Source organism: Thunnus maccoyii, chromosome 10 (assembly GCF_910596095.1).
Source record: "Thunnus maccoyii chromosome 10, fThuMac1.1, whole genome shotgun sequence".
Taxonomy (NCBI): domain Eukaryota; kingdom Metazoa; phylum Chordata; class Actinopteri; order Scombriformes; family Scombridae; genus Thunnus; species Thunnus maccoyii.
In genome coordinates this window covers 6,104,232-6,123,374 of record NC_056542.1, presented here as the reverse complement: position 1 = coordinate 6,123,374, position 19,143 = coordinate 6,104,232, and the positions used below count along the sequence as shown (strand labels likewise).

The following is a 19,143-nucleotide window of genomic DNA, read 5'->3' as shown; positions in this document are numbered from 1 at the left end:
CAGAATATGGAGATGGAGAAACCAGTTAGCGAGCGCCTGAGGCTGAATATTTTTTCACCGTGGCGGTGCTGAGACAAACAGAGCTCAAGTGGGGCATTTGGACAGAAATGTGATAAAACCTGAAGCGAAGGCGTAATTGAGCCTTTGAGATGAAAAACCGCAAGCGAATTAGTCTGATTGATGGAGCTATTTGAGCTAATAGGCGCTCCTCACCTGTTTACAGTAAGGAATTAATCTTAATATGTTCCAAAGACAGAAATATCTCATGTGCCAAAGTCTAAGTGCAGTCAGCAGGAGGGTATTTTAATTTATTTTAAAAGGCCCCGCTTTTACGAGTTTCACTTTACTGTTATAAGACGTGAGGGAACCTCACTTTCCACTTCATAATGATTAACTGCCGCAAATCCTCACTTAAAGGATTTCCCAGCCAAAAGTATCATCATTTATTCACATTAGTGGAGGGACTATCACCAGTAACGTATGCCATATTAAATGGCAAAGCGACACATTTACATTTCAAAACGTAACACTTTTTTTCCAGCGAGCCTCTGCTACATCGATTACTGACACATCCAATCCCTTGGTGGCCTCGATCGCATTTATATAGTTTCTCTTGACAGATTTTACTTTTAAAAATAGAGACTGTCAGCAAACAATATATGGAACTGGTATCAAGGGGAAAATACCATTTGACAGAAGTCATACATGGAGAGAGTCCTGGGGACTTTAGGGGTGTTACTTCGGTTTTTTATTTTTACTTTGCACACCACCATTCCCCTCCAACAGACAAGTTATATTACGAGATTAAGTGACAGCATTGTTTTAATATATAAACAATGCCATATATAATCATATGACTGGCCAGTTAACTAAAAGCAAAATGTTCCCAATCACTCCCATGTGTATGAATGCACAAACACATGAAACAGCCTTGTTATTCCAAACTACGACCACAAGTTTATGGAATGGAACTTCAATCATTAGCTTCTATTTTTGCTTACCGTTTAAAAGGGAGGATTTTGACAAGCCGTGAGGCGACAGGTCTTTGAAACACACAGCAGAGGGGGAACGGGGAAGGACGGGGAGGAGGGGGAAGCATCGGCGGACCACACAATAAGCAATCCTAAAACTCTCTCTACTCTTAAATGCCATGGATGCAATCAACCTTTCCGTCTCAGAGGAGCGCCCGGCAGCACTCCCGCCACACAAGAAGGGCCTGCTTTGAAACTTAAAGGTTTCAGGCAATTAGGACCTTTAACAGTGACCATTTGCCCGCCTCTGTCATTCTCCCGACATCCCCGGCCCCGAGGACTGCTGCCGCTGCTGCTGCTGAGGGCTTCCACTTCTCTTCCCTTCATGAAGTGCCAACAGCGCCGGGTCCTAATTGAAAAACAGTTTATGGAAAATCTTGGCATGAGGCCCGAGCCAAGAGCACTGGAAAGAGTTGTAAGAGTCACACCAGCTACCATAACCAAAGTGGCCAAGAACATTTTAAAAGCTTTTATCGCCTCTTTTCATCATCCTAACGTTTTACTGTCACTGTATTTTTTCCCTGTGACATGAGGTACAAATGGTTGTAGCATCCACTTGAGGGCAGCATCATGACTAGCATAAAAGCCAGGCAGGACTCTCCACTCTGGGAGTCTTAAAAGTTAAAACCACAACCCAATGTGAACTTCACTGACTGACCTCTACTCTTTAATAGATGAAGTAATTTCTCAGGCAGAAAAAAAAAAAAAAAAAAAAAATTCTCCCCAAATGACCTGCACATTGAATCCCAGTGATACAATACTGCTAAAAACACCCAGTGCTTTGGTCTAAGAGAGGATAGTGTTTCAGGGCTTCTGACAGCTCGTCCCTGAGCGAGTATTGTGGTCCTGCTGCCCTCCCTCCCCTCCGTGTATCATTGAAGACAGGCAGTAGCTAGGGGCTAAACGGAGAGGAGAGAAGGGGGGATAACAGGTCAGATTACTGGCCAGTCCAAAAGTCTGATTAGAGCCCCAAATGTTGGGCCGCACAGATCGAGCAGAGACTCATCTGATATAATGATCAAAGGTGGAAGAAGAACTCAATTCCTGTAGTAAAAACAGCAATAGCACAGAGGGAAAATACACCATTACAAGTAAAAAGCCTGTATTTAAAACCTTTTAACTCCTTAAAATCCTTTTATTCTTTATCATTGGAGCTATATGATGTTTCCAGTGAGTTAAATATATTCAAGACTGTTTTTTATGGCTGCACTGTTTCATCAAATGGAAATATTCTGCATCATTTTATACACATTACCCCAAAATTCAGCCTGAAATATTTGGTATATTGGAAACTTTGTTATCTCTACTAGAATTTAAAATAAATGCTCTGTTGCACATAGGTGAGTTTTTAATGACTGACCCACTGAGGCAAGTACTTGGGATTAAAAAAAGCAGAAGTAAACAAGAAGTGGCAGCAAAATATCCTCAATTTATCACAAGTAAAAATGTGAGGAAGAGTGTTTAAGTTTGACTTTAGCCTTCTGGTTTGGGGGATTTGCATGATTTCATGTGAGTTCAAGAAAGAAGTAAGAAGAATTTAAGAGAGAACATACAGAAGGAATGGTGTAAAGAGGAAGGAAAGAAAAATATTCTGTACTTAGTTCTGTTCTTTGTACATATTCAAAGTAGTCATTGTGAGAGAGAGTACCTCAAGTACTCCTTTATTTCTGGCTCGATCATCGTGCTTTCAGAACTGTTGAAAATGGACGGAAAAGAAATATAAATATGAAAGATGAAAGGATACAAGGCCAGAATAAAGGAAGAAAAGTAGTAAAGAAATAAAGAGAAGATACCTAAAAATTGTACTTCCCTTCAACCGAAAGTTCAGCCATAAATAAAAAAGCTGCGTGGATCCAAGCTGAGAGACTGAGAGTTTAAGTTGACAGAGATGACAGAGACTAAGCTTTATTTCGTACTTAGCATCTCCAGGGAATGTGTTTTATTGAATTTAGCCGAGGTATTTAGTGTCGTTGCCTGAATGTCTGTATTTTAGATACCCGTGTCGTTCCCACTCTGCCTCACTTCATCTGAAAGGGATCGTAATGTAGGAAAATGAATAAGTCTGTATCCCACCCTACTTTGGTGCGGCTGTGACTTCCCTCAGTCTTTCCAGCCATAGAAAGAGCAAACTTATGTATTGATAACTGCTTTTCAGACCCCATTGAGAGAACAATTGCCTCCACACAACTCTTTCATGGTACACTGGTAAAGCTCTTTCAACACCGGGTTTCCAAAATATCCTGTCTAGGGGCGTCCATTGGGCAAACATAGCAGTTTGTTAGTCACGTCTAATGTACGACTTCTCTCTCTCTCTGTGTGTACCCTCTTCAGAGAAGGCGAAAGCCGCGTAGAATGGGACACTGAGGGGTCTGTCTTTCCACTAGATCCCCTCGTTGAGAACACTTTTTCAGCAAGCTCCCGGTGAGAGACAACTTTGTTTGAATTCGACTCACCGACAGACATACCTCAAAACAGTGAGCAGAACAATGGATCTTTAGTCGAGGAGGTATGAAAGCATGAAGGCATGGGTAGGATTTATGAACTGGGACATACCAAATCCCACATGCGGTTAGAGAGCCCCAAAAGCACACACACACACACACACACACACACACACATCCTCCACAGATGCCTCATTTACTTATCACACGTTATCACTTACACAAAACCAAGGAAGCCAAATTCAGTCTATAATCCGAAGAGCATCTGAGGTCAGGTGCAGGTGCAGGAGAATATCAAAAAACAAGACATTTATTACAACCTGGGTTTTCAGCAGCACACATCCTGGCCAAGGCTTAGTGCCCTCACTTCCAGCCTTAATACAAGCATGAGATTGTAATCACAGGCCATAAGCCAAACATACAAACATAGGTGCAACACTGTGTTTTTGTACTGCTGTCAAAATATCGGTGTACCGCAGACTAAACATCAGGGGGATGAAGCCGGCTGTGTGGTTTGACAGATGTAGTGTGAGAACAAGAGGGGACCGCTAACAAACTGTTAAGGAAAATCATTTTCATATGACACTTTGTGAGAAAACCCCGGGACTGTGAGATTCATTTGAAGACATTTAAATACATGCCCAGATTTAAGTTCCAAGAATTCTACCTTGAAATCTGGTTATTTATAATTTTTACAAACTTCCAATTGGGGTTTCCATTACAGTAGGAAATAAGATTTTAGCTTCAGGGGCCCAAATCCATAAACTCACCAGCCGTTTGCACTTTACCAGTTGACTGAACCTTCCAACTTCCAGCAAATTGGTTGGTCATAACCTCTACTAAAGTTATGCTTTCAGTCTGATTCAGCTCCTTTTTTAGTTTTCTATCAAATTTCGTGGAAAAAGCAGGAACAAAATGATGATTTATGGTTGTGCGGTAAGTGACTACAGCATATTGTAGCTACACTGTAGCTGCAGCTGCTATGTGTGTAGGCTCCGAACCTTACCTTATACCACAGGTGACGTTTGCCCCCATCAAAAATGTAACTACTTGTGCAGACATAAAGAACTGTGATTGGCTACTCATGTTATCTCCTTTAAGTTTCTGATCCTAGTAGATATTTTTGATCATTAAGTTCTCCTTTTCAGTGGCTCACGTCTACAAACCCTCTGTTCACCACAATAGAAGTGCTTAATCACAGAGAACAAATGGACATAAACATCACAACTGCATGCCAGCAGTCTCCCATCGGTACTATGACAAGGTGAAATAGAGGTTACTGGGATGTAACTCTGGTTATATTAGTATGTGCGTAGTCCACTATTAAAGAAGGACAGAACCAGATCACGTATGATATATCCGTGTAATGTTGCAGGGGTGGTGATCATTCGATGAAATCTAAACCCATGAGATAGGTGTCTTAATGTTACGGTGAGGATTTGGATCCACTTTATGTCTTGGTTTGTAACTTTTCACCCAATCTTCAACAAATTCAATAGAAAACACATTTCTGGTGAATTCCAAAATTCTTGTTGCCATGAAATTGTTGGATTGCAATTAAAAGTTTGAAGGCACACGCACATATCAAATGATGGCATTCTGCTTATAGGTCAAGCTAAAGCAACAAGATTAATTAAAATGGTCATATAACTCTGGTCATGACTCTGAATCAATTGAAATTTTACATATACAAAGCTTTACTATTCCTGTAAAGGAAATCATGGACATGAACAGCTACTCAGTAGGTTTGCCTACTACTAGATGTGGATTAAAATTCAGATTTAAACTTATTATTAACATATTTATTTCTTTGCCTTGTGCCCTGTATATGCCCTTTTAGTGCTTCCCAATTTGCCAAAGCGACTGCTGCAGCAGATAAATTTACCAGCATTAGCATAAGTTTTACCAGCATTTGGGGCATCTGGTGGTATTTTGCCTGGTTTGAATGCAGTGTGTGCTATTCCGCAGCTATTTTCCACCACACCAAACCAGACAAGCATGTGTACCGAGAGGTCCCTGCAAATAAAAGCACCAGCAGAGCAGGACGGTGAGCACCACAAAAACAATCTTTGATGAGGCCTGTTAAATGAGAGCATAATCCCCGCGGAGACATGCTCTCCTACGACATAACTCAAGAGCTGGAAGGAAACTCAAACCAGGACTACTGTGGGTGGTCAGAAACAGCACAAAACCAAGTGGCAAAACAAACATACACGTATGTTTTGCCCTTACTCTGTGTGATTGAGAGTTTACAAACTAATTGTGAAGAGCTGGCTTAAATTAATCCTCCATAAAGGGCAAACCGTCTGTTTGTAACTCTAATTCTCTCTTGGAATGTCCTTTTCCCAATTGTCTGTAAGAGCCCGAGTCAAGGAGTCACATCAACCCAAACAGCGTGCTTGCTGGTCTTCTTAATCTAAGAAATCAAAGCTGAGTAAACACCGCTTTGGTATGTCTAATTCCTTGAGCCAAACTCCGGCGGTCAAGTTTCACACATACCGACACACATCTGGAGCTTTCTCGGCATGGAAGATCAAGCTTGATATCCTGCACATGTTGCGGCGGTGCGAGTCTCTCCCAAGGCTCTGACCCTAACACTTTACAAATACATCACCAAGGAGAGGAGTGATCCCCGGGCTTCTGTCTGTATGGAGATGTCAGGATTCCATCGGAGGAGCCAAGTGCTCTCATCCACATTTCCAGGGGGATATTAGATAAAGTTTAAAGACATAATCATCTGAGCAAAGACAAGTACTTAGTCAAACAACAAGGGGAAACACTGTGTGAATGGGCAGGGTGGATATTGGGCTTTAACTCCGGTGCTAAGTTAAGTGGATCCACCAGGAAGGCTCGCCAAATTTGTCAGCCCACCCAGAGACGTTGTCGGGGTAACCGAAAACAGCTTTTTTGAAACGCCACATCAGTTCTTATCTGTGGCGTTTTCTCCAATGTTTTGATGAACTTATCTAAAGTTTGTTCAGTTCACTGTCATTTTTAAAACAGCAACTCAATACAAAAAGTATTTTTTCCCTCCTTTCTAAAATTTCTCTTTAGCTGTCAATTGACCTGGACTCATAATCTGTCTTGTAATAACTCCTCATTTTCAAAAACTGGAATGGCGATAGACAGAATACATTAAAGCTTCCAACGCTCTGTCATCGCAGAAAATGTAACACCAGTCACTTATTCATTGGAGAACAATCGTTGGATTCACTCAGAGAAAGGTCGGGAGTGTGCTGAGACAGCAGAGACGGCAGCCATCCCCGATCTCCCTTGACCCCGCCAGGGTGCGAATACATTGTGTCACAGCAAGAACTTCAGTTGCTTGTGTTGGGTTTCACCTGTCTGCCTTGTTGGATCTAAACGGGATAAGCTACATATGTCACCTGACAGATGTAGTGTGAGAAAAAGTGCGAAACAAAAAACCTCTGGAGAAATTATCTCCCCTTGGCGCGTCATTTAGAAAATTCTCCGGCAGTGTGTAACTCCTTTTGAAAGCATTAACTGAAGAAGCAGATTTTTTAGTTATGGGACTTTGCAGTGAAACCTGATTGTTTATGACGTTCTAAACTTTTGTTCTCTTCAAGTTCATAGAAAATTAGATTCTTAAAATCAACTCTTTTGGCTTGTGACCTCTTAAAATGAAATAGTGTCTACTTGCGGGTAGAGGGCTATGAGTTGTGAGCAGTGACTGATTTTCCCTTCAAAAACATCTCAGACTACCTCATTTGAGTAACCACCAAAAGAGGCACGACAACTCAACATATCACGAGAAAAGAGCAAAGTCTAGAGAAAAGTCAAAAACAAGCATATAAATTTTGTTTAGCGGATCAATGTTGATTTCTTTTTTCCTGTCCCATTTTTCACCCCGCGACCACTTCGATTTATCTAAGGATCCGCAGGTTGCTAGGAGGCCCTTCAAAGAACTTGTTTGTGGAGATGAACTTTCAAGCTATAGCGTTCCTCGCCATTAAGACCGCCATTAAGTTCATTCAGCAGAGGACAACAGTTGGATTTAGTCTGAGAAAAGTCGGGAGTGTGCCGAAACCGCAGGGACGGCGGTCGTCCCCGATCTCCCTTGACCCCGGCGAGGGTACAACTCCGAGGGTGTCACAGCAAGAGCTTCGTTGGGTCGTGTACTATTTCACCTGTCTGCCTTTCAGAGCCTGATCTGAACAGGTAGAGGAGAATAGACCTATAGAGTCCTCTCCCTTTCTCCCTCCTCCCCTCCCTCTTCTCCTTTCTCTCCTTCTCTTTTCTTCCTGGCTGGCTAATCTCTTCTCAGGTTTAGGATTCCCGGTCTGTGCTCTTTGAGCAGGAGGAAATATGGGGTTGGGTAAACATCAGGGCTCTCACTGCGGGGATTACAACACCCATATATCACCGTGACAGCTCCCTTTTCAGCGGATGACAAGTCGCCAGGACCCTGTATGAGGAGGGATCCAATGACACTTCCTATCGCCACAGCCGGCACTGATAGTGTACACCGTCACCATTTTCACAACATCGTGTCAGTTTATGAGGATCCGGTGTCCGTGCATTCTCAGCCAACGTTTTTAGATTGGTTTGAGGTTTTCACACATTATTGCACCTGATGTTTGGCTTGTGGGCATCATCGGAGACGTAACAACACAAACGGAAAAGGACTCTAGAGAAGTGCTTTGATCACACGTCCTTTCAGAAAGACCGCTCTCATTGTCTCATGACTCCGTTTCACTCTCTCCTCTTGACGAAGCGAAGTGGCACACATGGCGACACGCTGCTGGATGCATTGTGCCTCCGTGGCTGGGTGTTACTCTTGAATAACGTGAAACCGTAGTCGGGCCTCATTTGTGAAAACCCACTTTTTATCCAAAAAGACATCAGTGAAAGGTCAACGAGGTGGATCACTTTCCCAACCTCCCTGGGACCAACACGATTCCATGTGCTCATGCAATTTAACTGTCAAAGGTTAAAATTCAGTTAGCCAAATGGCCGTACTTCCAAAGTGCTGGGTGCGTCCAATAATTCCTCCGAGTGATATATAATAAGAGGCAAGGGACACTTAAATGTTCTCAACGGTTGTTCTTCTAACTGTTGTGCAGTCGAAAACAACAGTTATGACAAAGGAGAAGATGAAATCATTCCAAGAGTTTATGACGGATTATCTTTAATAATGGCCTGTATGGAAAAAAAAAGTGGAAAATACTCACAGTGTTGATGTCATACTTTGTTGTATTGATGGCAATAAACAGAAAATTGCTTCTTTCAATTAGAATTTAGATAAGGATAAGTATTGCTTTGGAACATTTACTGTATATTAATTTATAAAAATATCTCAAGTGACATGCAGCCCTGATTATCATATTCAAGTGTTGTATACTGGCAGCATATCTCAGTCAATGCTACTCTGAACTTTGCAGTTAAACCCAGAAAACTAAACCATTCTGACTGCACAAATATTATTCTTAGCTTTCATAAGACGCTCCCTGACACAAAGCCTCACCGATGCCAGGTGAAAACTGAACACAGTTCTCATAATATTTACCCACTGCATGATATTTATATACTTTTTTTTTTTTTCAATCTCATGTACTTTTCCAAGTAGTGATTATATGATGTCACCCCGCTGGGATGATTTCACCCTTTAAGCCTAATCTCACAAATTGTAATTTAATTGTGTAGTATGGTCCTATAAATTAGCTTCATATGCAGCTATTCAAGGTTCAGTAGCAAAGTTCAGCGCAAATGGAGGAAACTGTGTGACATTCATACAGAGCAACATTATGTGTGTGTGTGTGTGGTGGTCAGGAAGCAAACCCAGACTGACAGTTTTTTGGGGTTTTGAACTACTTGACTTTTTCATTACGATCATGACCACGATCCTTTCCAAACCTTAACCAAATGGTTTCAGTTGAAAGGAATGATTCAACATTTTAGGAAATAGCTTATTCGATTTCCTAACAGAAGTTAGATGAAATGATTGATACCACTCTCATATGCGTGTGTTAAATATAGAGCTGGAGTCGGGAGTCCATTAGCTTTGTTTAGCTTAGCTTAGCTAAAGTATGTAACTCCCCACCAAAACCACAAGTTGGTGTTTTTGCTTTTCTGTTTGTGTATGAATCACAAAAATAAGGCACATTGTGTTAATTAGTGATCTTTAGAGGTGTTGGTAAGTATATTTTTTTTAACTTTGGAGAAGCTAGTATGGCTGTTTCCTCCTGCTTCCAGGCTATATGCTAAACTAAGCTGTTTCCATCTGATCTGACAAGAAAGTACCAGTATTTCCCAACATGTCTACTGCTTGAAACATACTCTTGTCTCTACATGTCAATTATCTAGTCATATTTTACAGTTCACATTTTCAAAGTTGAAAGAAACTGAGAAGAAATTCGGTTGGAACTGGTAAGTCTCCATAAAAGATTCAGTTTTACTATTTTGCTTCTTTGCAGAATCTCCCTGCTCCACACTCAAACGGGTCCATAGTTGTTTTTGTTTTTTTTGCCTTAGTACATTCAGCAATTTGTACATATAGTAACAGTGGTCACAGTTCAAATGGGTTGCACATTCTGTTTTGTTTCACCAGCAAATGTTGTTGCCAGTGAAAAAGACCTCAGTCATTTTATTGTACAATCAGTTTTCAAAAAAAACAAAAAAAACGGTGCCTAAGAAAAACTCCGCTAACTTAAATTGGAAGAGCATTCAAGATTTTATCTCTGCAACTGTGTGGTGACTGCAGTCAGTTTGGTCGATGTTTGACAACACAATAAACTTCATCCAACAGCAGGAAACCAAAATCTGTCTTGATGTGGACCAAAGGCAAAAATCAGATAATACACACAGTCACAAGCCTTTTATGTGCATTTATGTGGAAAAAAAACCCTTATTTGAATCAATAATGGCTACACAGCTGTATAGCTAATACATTATTAATACGAACTGAATGAATGTTTATTAATACAAAGTGAACTGTCAAACGTTATAGGAAGAACATATGTATAAACCTGTGGTCGGCAGCATAACTAACATGTTTGTAGTCTGCGCTGGCTTCCTTTACGAAGATATTTTGAGATTTACAAACAGGAACACTCGACCTTTTTCCTCGCAGGGAACAGAAAATGTAATCCAGACTTTTCTTGTCGTGGTGAAAACACAACATGTCATCCTACCTAAAATACATGTGACCCGAGCTGAAAATAACATCCTCCTCTGCATGTTAAAAATGCTGAGTTTCATGGCAAAAAAATACCCGAGTTGTACCTTGTACTCGGTGACATCATGACTCATATAAACACAGTTATGTCTTCTTTAAAGCAGCAAACACATAAGGGCAAAAAAAAAAGTTTTAATTCATCTTTCAACAATTACACTGACTGGCTGATTATGTTGGCTATGTGTGCATTATTGTCAGATCTTTATATAAAACCAAACAAACTTTGAATTTGTGAGCAATATTCATATATACTGTACGACCGCGGCTGACAGAGGAAGTGTTGGCAGGCATCTCGACAAGTATGAATAAGGCCATCTGGGAAGAATTATCCTCATTATAACAAAAAGCTAACAGTGATTTATTCGAGGTTGTATTCTGCTGTTCCACTATCTCATAACGATAAGCATTTTATCATGGTGAAACACGAATTATCTCCGTCCACTCCCTTCCCCTTTTTCTCTGTTCTCTCAGAGGAGTTGAAGCAGGATGACTAATTAACAGCATTAGTCTCCATAATTCAGAGGAAAACCATGATGTCCAACATCCGATAGCAGAATCAAACTCACATGTGGGCCAGCAGCGGATTGCATGCCTCGCTATCGAGAATACCGAGCATCTCGTTTTAATTAGATGGTCCTGTGACGTCAGGGGCCCCGCTGATGACGCCGTCTCGCTGACCACAGTGAAGATCGAGTCTCCTTCTTCGGCTCATCGTTCAAGTTTTCTTTTGCAGGAGTGAATAAACCTGACCTGCTCAAACATCCCGTCGCCTGAGGCACAGAAACTTTAACCATTGATTTGTGAAGAGATGCGGCTGCCAAGAAGCCCCATTTGTCACAAAGTTGCAGTCAGTCATGAACATAAATCATGACGGATGTCATATTTAAGGCCAGCAACTCCATGAATATTCAACATTTGTCTTTGGTTTTACCCCGCACATCAAGTCCAAAAAGATGTGATTTGACTTGACAGCTTTGGTAGCATGACTCCTGACATTTCTCACTGCGCTGGATGAATAATTCTACCTTATATAATCCTGTAATTACTGAGCAGTCAGTTATGGATTTCAGGTCAACCGCATCCACCCTGATGACTCCAGAGTATGTTTGGCGGGCTTCGCAGAGGATTCCCATGACACACAGCTTAACCGGAGAGCTTCAGCTTCATTGGTGGTGGTCGTCACTTTAGACCTAAAGCACCTCTGCATCCTTTTCATCCCTCTGGCGTTCACTTCAAACGACACCGCGCAACACATACAGCAGGAGAGGGGAAAAGTTGAGATCCCGCCCTCTTAATCACACTCGTGGGTACATATTTATTCCTACTTGCACAAAAATAGACACACCTGTCCATGTGTGCACACACACACACCACACTAACACAGAAAGATGGGTGTTAAAAGACAGCAACCTTGCCTGAAGCATAAAAGCATGACAGGGCATTGGAACAAGACTCTTAAAAGACATTTCCAACTCTGTTTAGTTTGGCCTCTTTTAAATATGCATTCCACAGGAACCTGGAGCTCACTTTAGAAAAGGAAAAATGGAAGAATAGATGAGAAAAGACAAAGAGCTTACCTTTGACTGCTGAAGCTGGACACCGTAGAGGAGAATATTTCGGAGCTTGGCTGCTGAGGCCAGCTCCATGATTGCCGCGGGCTCTGCCATCTTCCCACTGACGGACAGCTCATCCGAAGTGCTCAAATGCACCTATCAAAACAAAGACCACCGCGCCCAATCAGAAAACACTTGCCAATAACAAGGATCTTTTTACCAGAACAGCAATTATGCCCTTTTTTTGGAACAATTACAGCTCATTGTTCGAGCAGTCGTTTAAACATGTTGCAACTCAATAGGCCTGTTTATTTAAGGTTGTGTTCAGGGAAGATTTGTGACGCGTGAGCTCTGCTGGCTGAGAGTAAACAGAGGTTGGCTGATACACAGTCCTGTCTCAGGATATAATGACTCTGTAATTCAGTTGTAAATCTTTAGGGCCTCTGGGGTTTATTTTCTCCAATTAGGGCAGCATAATCCAGACACATTGGTTCACATTACCGTGTTATCCGTATGAGTATCCAAAGCTTAGCCGATTTCCATAATCATCCCACTGACAGAAATGTAAGTCCTGATTTATTTACGGCAATTATTTTGTCATATATCCTTAAAAACTGTGGCAGTGAGATGCACAAGTCAGGAGAAACGCTTCAAAATGTGTCAAGACATCTGCTCTAAACGTTAATTATTACACGTACACTTGAATATCAATCAGGTGCTCGCTGTCATCAAGTGAACTTCGACTTGAAGACTGATAATTCAGCACATTAGCAGATGTCAAACCTCTCGCACATAAATATCACAGTGCACATAAATTGGCTTCTCCGGGCCATATATGAGTCTATTCAAATATCAATGCTGCAGTGTGCAGACAATATGAACACACTGAGTTCCAAAATACAAAACTGACACCGGGACAACGGCACGGATTGAGAAAATAAAGATGTGTCATTCTTTCGTTCCTTTTTTAAAGTCAAAAAGGTTGAGTAAGGATGGATGTTCTTTTTTATTTTCACTTCATTTTCAGTGAGCTACACACTAAAAATACTAGTGTCTACCTTTGGCCGTTCGGCAGCTCTACTGGGACGGTTAAAAGAGAGATCGACTCAAACATAATAGTTACCGGGGATGTAGAGTACTTTACAGTTTTGGACTTTTACTACATGAAATCAAGTCAAGATAATAATACTGCAACTACTGCAGGGGGATCTTAAAACATCACCAGCAGTCAGTGTCAGGTTTTACGGTGGAAGAAGCTCATGGAGAAAGTGAATGTTTGATTCTAACTTCACTAGAAATCCACAGAAGAAGAGGAAAACTAACAAACTTTATTCCGTTAGTGGCCTCAAAAGGCTAGAGTAAAATGAAATGAAGATACAAGACATGGAAGTTTGGCTACTATCACGCATACTAAATATAGAAGGTGGTTGCTACGTTGCTAGCAGGTGATTCCAACAAACTGAATGAAAACAAGTCATTGCTTACTAACTTAAAGGGGACATATCATGCGTTTTCTGATTTTCTCTGATTTCTATCCTGTTATGGTATCAAATGTTAAACACAGTCAAAGTTCCAAAACTTGAGGTGAACGTATGGAAAAATGCTCCCTGCAAGTTAAAAGCCAGGGCTCCAGCCTGCTCTGAGTGCTTTGTTTGCACCTCTACTTCCTCCTCGTGATGATGTCAGATTGTTCATACATGCCAAAAAACGGCCGTTCACTCCTAAAGTTGTTCCACGGCTGTTCATGTCGTCCACTTGCATGTTTCAGATTGGATTTTGGCTCCAACATGTAGAGATGTATTAGAGAAGTTTCCATTTTGAGTGAAAAGAAGCAACTACTACTCTGAAACCAGCTAAAGCTGGACAATCAGAACAGAGTGGGCTCATTGGGAAAGAGACAGGAGCTAAAACAGCCTGTTTCAGACAAAGGCTGAACTGAGGGGCTGCATAAAGAGCCAGTATAAGATAAATAAGGAGGTTTTTTAACTGTAAATCATGCAAAGATATTCCAGTAGAGCCCCAGAATATAAACAGAGACCTGGAAATGTGCGTGATATTTTATGTTGGGGTAAAAGAGGGTCATGGTACTCTAGTAACGAAACACTTCATTTAAGTGACAATGCACGACACAGTGTCCTGATAAAAGAAAACAATGAACAACGTGTAGGTGATGTAAGTTTCCTTGAGTATATCCATTATTTTATTTAAGTGTGGAAACTTTGGAGTGTACTATTGCACTTAAACTGTGACCAGTTACCCAAGAATATAAAAGAAGACTGAGTTTAAATTGTAATTCATTTTATTTGCCCCTTTAATTTAGTTTGTTTGTAGTCAGTTTCTGCTTGATACACCTCATGCAATGATTTAAAAAGGTGTTAAACTGTTTATTGGAAAAATATTTGAGGTGTCCCGACAAATGATCGTAACCTGCCTCAATGCATCAATCAGAAATCAACATCTTCTGTGGCGCGAAGGAAATACTGATAAAAGGTTGATGATACTTAAAAACATAAGAAAACAAGTGGTAACATCAGGAGGGAGGTTCTTTCTTTTAATACACTGCTCAAGGTAAGGGCATCTCAGCATGTTTCTTTCACTTTTCTTGACTAAATTTTCCCCAACAAAACACTGACCTTCAATCACTGATCTGCTTCTCCGCCCTCGAGGTTACCACCTACGCTTCAACCTTCCACTGATTACTACCATGTGATCAAACCTGTGATAAACAACAGGGTTCGTGTGCAACTTAACAACAGCCCCCCCTATTTAAAAAAGAAAAGGTAAGAAAAACACTTTGGTGCTGAACTGATCCACATCTCTTACAACCGTGAAACTCAAGAGCTGCTTCAAGTTTCTTTCAGTCATAACTTCCCAGACTGAGTTCATACACATTCTAACGTGACCATGAAATCAGATTAGGGAGGGAAGGAAAAGTAAACTCTGTGTAATCTGTTGAAGTTTTTCCTTTTTTAAAATGTAGCTCACTTTATAATTTATGGACAGTTTTATAGATAGTTTAACTGATAGTTTTTAATCTGGTCTTAATCATTTTTATTATACATATATATTATGTTTATTGTTATATGACGTCGAAACTTGTAGAGCTGCCAAATAAGGATTATTATCTACTTTTTTCTTGCTTATTTTGTCAGTTAGGTGACTGATCATTTACTCTGTCCAAAGTCCAAAACCTGAAGATATTAAATTAACAATTATATTAAACAATTATATAAAGAGAAAAGCAGCAAATCCTCACATTTTAGAAGCTGGGACCAGTGTTTTGTTTAATAAATTACTTAAATGATTGCCTGATCATCAAAATTCAGTACTAGTGATTTGTTTGAACTTATCTGCAATGAAATTAGTGATAAACAAATTAATAGAATATAACAAAGTGGAGCAGAATAGTGGAGTACAGTAGAGGAGAATAAAAATAAAAAGAATAGAGTAGCTCATATAACTATTCCTATTCTAATCCCTGCATAAGCTATTCTACAATGAAATAGAATAAAATAGAATAAAAGTGTAAAAGAACAGAATAGCCTTTGATATTCTACAGTAGAACAGAAAGTAATCGAATAATAGTGCAGAAGAGTATGTTATTCTAGTATATGTATGTATGTCTATGAATAGAATAGTATAGAATACATTACTAGTATAGAATAGAATAGCCTATGCTATTCAACAGTGATATAGAATAGAAGTATAGTATATAATATAGTATAGAATAAAAATATAAAAGAATAGAACAGAATAGCCTTTGATATTCTACAATAAAATAGAAGAGAATAGTATAGTATAGAATATGATATTCTAGAACAGAACAGAAAACAAATAGAAATTAGAGTATATAGTTTACTCTAGAAAAGAATAGAATAGAATAGAATAGAGGCTTGTTGACACTGGGAGTTGTGGAGAACTCAGACATGGAGTTGCTCCAGTGTGGCAGTGAGTCAACCCAATGAAAACCCTGCAGCTTCAGCCTGGGTTGTTTTCACGTGTGAATCCATGTGTGTGGAGGTGTGTCTGTGTGTGTGTGTGTGTGTGTGTGTGTGTGCCAATCTGTGTTGAAAACCATCAAGAATAAGAGCAGAGGCTTGGGGTGGAGTAATGCTGCGTGACATCTGCAGAGATTAAGACTTGTTTTGTGGTAGGAATCGGCCTGTGCAGGCTCTGTGTGTGTTAGTTGAAAAGGTCATTTTTTCCAAATTAAAAAAAAAAGGGTAAATTTTCATAAATATTTAAATGTTTCTCGGTGCAGATTTGATAAGTTTGTTTTAGGTTTGTCTAACTCAGACCTCTCGGTGCTGCTCTGATAGAAACGGATGTCGGTGTTTGAAGCAGGACAAACAGTAAGCGAGGCAGAGCTGTGTCGCTCTCCCGTGGGGTGTAAGGTTTCCAAACAGCTACAGAGCTCCTCAAGGGACCGAAGGTAGACTACAGGTGACGTTTTTACAAGCGTAAAAAAAGAAAAGCTATAGCTCGCCGTGTAGTACGTGTACCTCGACGAAACTGAATCTGTCCTGTGCCAGATGTCTGCATTCATGAAGCATGTAAAGAAAAGTTCATTCAAAGTGTGGGAAATGATACTGAGACATGCTTAACTTTGCCTCAGTCAGTTTACTGAGCACACAGACCTACAGGAGCTGTTAATTCAGACTGACATTTGGCCCTTTTATAGGCTGCAAACAGCCAAATTGTGTTTTACCTTATTTACTAAACAGAGGTTTCGCATCAGTTAATTGGATGAAAAGCGAAATTGCTCGGTCTCACGCAGTAGGTACTTTAAAGGGAAACTTTGCTGATTTTCAACCAGCGTTGTATCATTACAACGTGGGTGGTATATGCAAATGGACAATGTTCAACTTCCCTCCGTGCTGCCTGGACCCAGAGCTCCCCGCTCATTTGCCGGCAAAAAGTCTGCCAGGTGATGCAAAACGCGTCAGCCTGCAGACTTTGAAGATCTGCCTCAGTCTACAAAACTACATTTCCTCATCTTCTGTAGTGTTGCCTTCAAGGACTGTCAAATGTGGGTCTCCCCAAACACTCCCGTCTATCATGCTATGGAAAAGCAGACACTAAAATATCCTACTACTAAATAATTTAAAATATCAGCATATTTGGAAGAAAACTTCATGATACCAGGCCGAATATCATGCTGTGGAATCAGATGCAGCAGTGTGGAGGAGGAAGCTACCACCCCCAGGGATACGTTACAGCAGCAGCCGAAAGACAAGTGCTGCAGCCGGGGTAGCTTTTCAGCATCGACCGGTGACCGGTGGGAGAATGGAGACAGGCTGAAAACTCTGCACCTCAACAAACTTTGCAGTGTTTCTGTAGAGCTTCTGTAGAACAGCGACTGTGTTAAATTACCTGTAAGTTAACTTACAGGTTAACTACATCCAGCTTGAGCACAATCCCGGGTCTGGCGCCTCGTCGTCAAAAACAGGTAAAAGAAACAGTGTTTAGTTGCAGTTTTTCACCCCTTCATCCGCGATTGTTTCCCAAAACAAGCTCAATTGGAGAAGGCAGACTCTGAGGTGTTTTGTCTGTTCGTCGGCAGCTCTAGCTTGTGTGCAGCCGTGCAGCTCCCGGTAAGTTTGCAATGCTGAAATAACTGACTCCAGCGCGCCGTTTGTTTTGTGATCCTTGCACACCGGTGCGATATATATCCAGACTCGATGAGGAGAAACGTTTTGTAAATGAAAATAAGCCTCGGTAAAGAGATAAAACGCTGCTCAGTCTTTGCTAAACAGCCGCTCTGCTGGCTGTAAACACAACGTCAGTAGAGTCAGTCTGATTGGACAGGATGCCTGCAATGCATTCTGGTTGTTGTAGGATTTCCCCTTAAGAGCTGCATGGGGACCTTTACAGCCTTTTTCTCAGTTTTCTCTAGTCATAGGGCACCAATTTCAAAAAATAATAGCACATTTCTATTACATAGGTAACCTAGTTTTAAGAAATCATCATATTCACAGTGGTGAACTTTCCCTTTAAGGTATTCCTGTTCAGAGAAGAAAATATGGCAGCAGAGGAAATTGTGCATGAAATTGCAAAATCTATCCATCTGCTTCATAAACTTTAAATCAAGTTATAACAAAACTTACTAATCAATGCTGGGGCAGCTGGAAAAGCGTACTCTATGCAACATTTAGGACTTGAATGTCTTTACACTTTAAAGTTACATATTTCATGCAGGTTCCACCTTCATTTTAAGATTCTTTTAATATATAAAATTAAAAGAATACTTCTCTTGGGGTAAAATGCTCATTCACTTTTTTTTTTTAAGATCAATACCACTTTTATGTTAAACATAAAGCTAGCAGGCTACTATCTTAGCTTAGCAAGTCAGGCAATCAGATTCCAACTTCGCCTGGAAACAGTCAAAAACATAAATCCTCGTAAAACCAAAGATTTTTAAACGTTGATTTTCTGCACAGATCAAACAAATGAGATGCAACGTGTTAATTAGTGAGCTTTAGCTTTTTTAACATTTGGAGAGAATCAATCTGTTTCTCCTTGTTTCCAGTGAAACCGAAGCTTATAACCTCCTGATTGCACAGTTTTGTTTGAGACTGTAACTTCATATTTATAGACATGAGGAGTGACATCAGTCTTCTTATCTGACTCTCAGCAACGAAGCAAATAACTATATTTCCAAAAATGTCAAACTATTTCTTATCAGTATTCCTTAAACAGAGAGATGAATATTTCACAAACAAAATAACCAAATATGTTCATTACTGCAAACCCAATGTCACCGGAGACCAGCTGTCAATCACACAGAATGGGCGGGAGCTTTGTGTTGGTGCAGTTTGTTTCGGTGGGTAGGTATAGCCCTTTTCTTTGTAATTAGTGCTCATACTAATGACTAATTAATCTGAAACTGCTGTTCTTATCACTTATTTTACATCCTTGATTGA

General features: G+C 40.4%; 1 protein-coding gene across 2 annotated transcripts in view; it reads right to left on the bottom strand.

Moving 5' to 3' along the window:
- The window catches only part of crppa (CDP-L-ribitol pyrophosphorylase A), a 49,019-nt gene that overhangs the window by 6,244 nt on the left and 23,632 nt on the right, over positions 1-19,143 (bottom strand). For both annotated transcript variants that reach the window (XM_042424755.1, XM_042424756.1), the window contains one exon: positions 12,245-12,376. In XM_042424755.1, the coding sequence (XP_042280689.1) occupies positions 12,245-12,376 (132 nt within the window). The remainder of the gene's footprint in view (positions 1-12,244; positions 12,377-19,143) is intronic.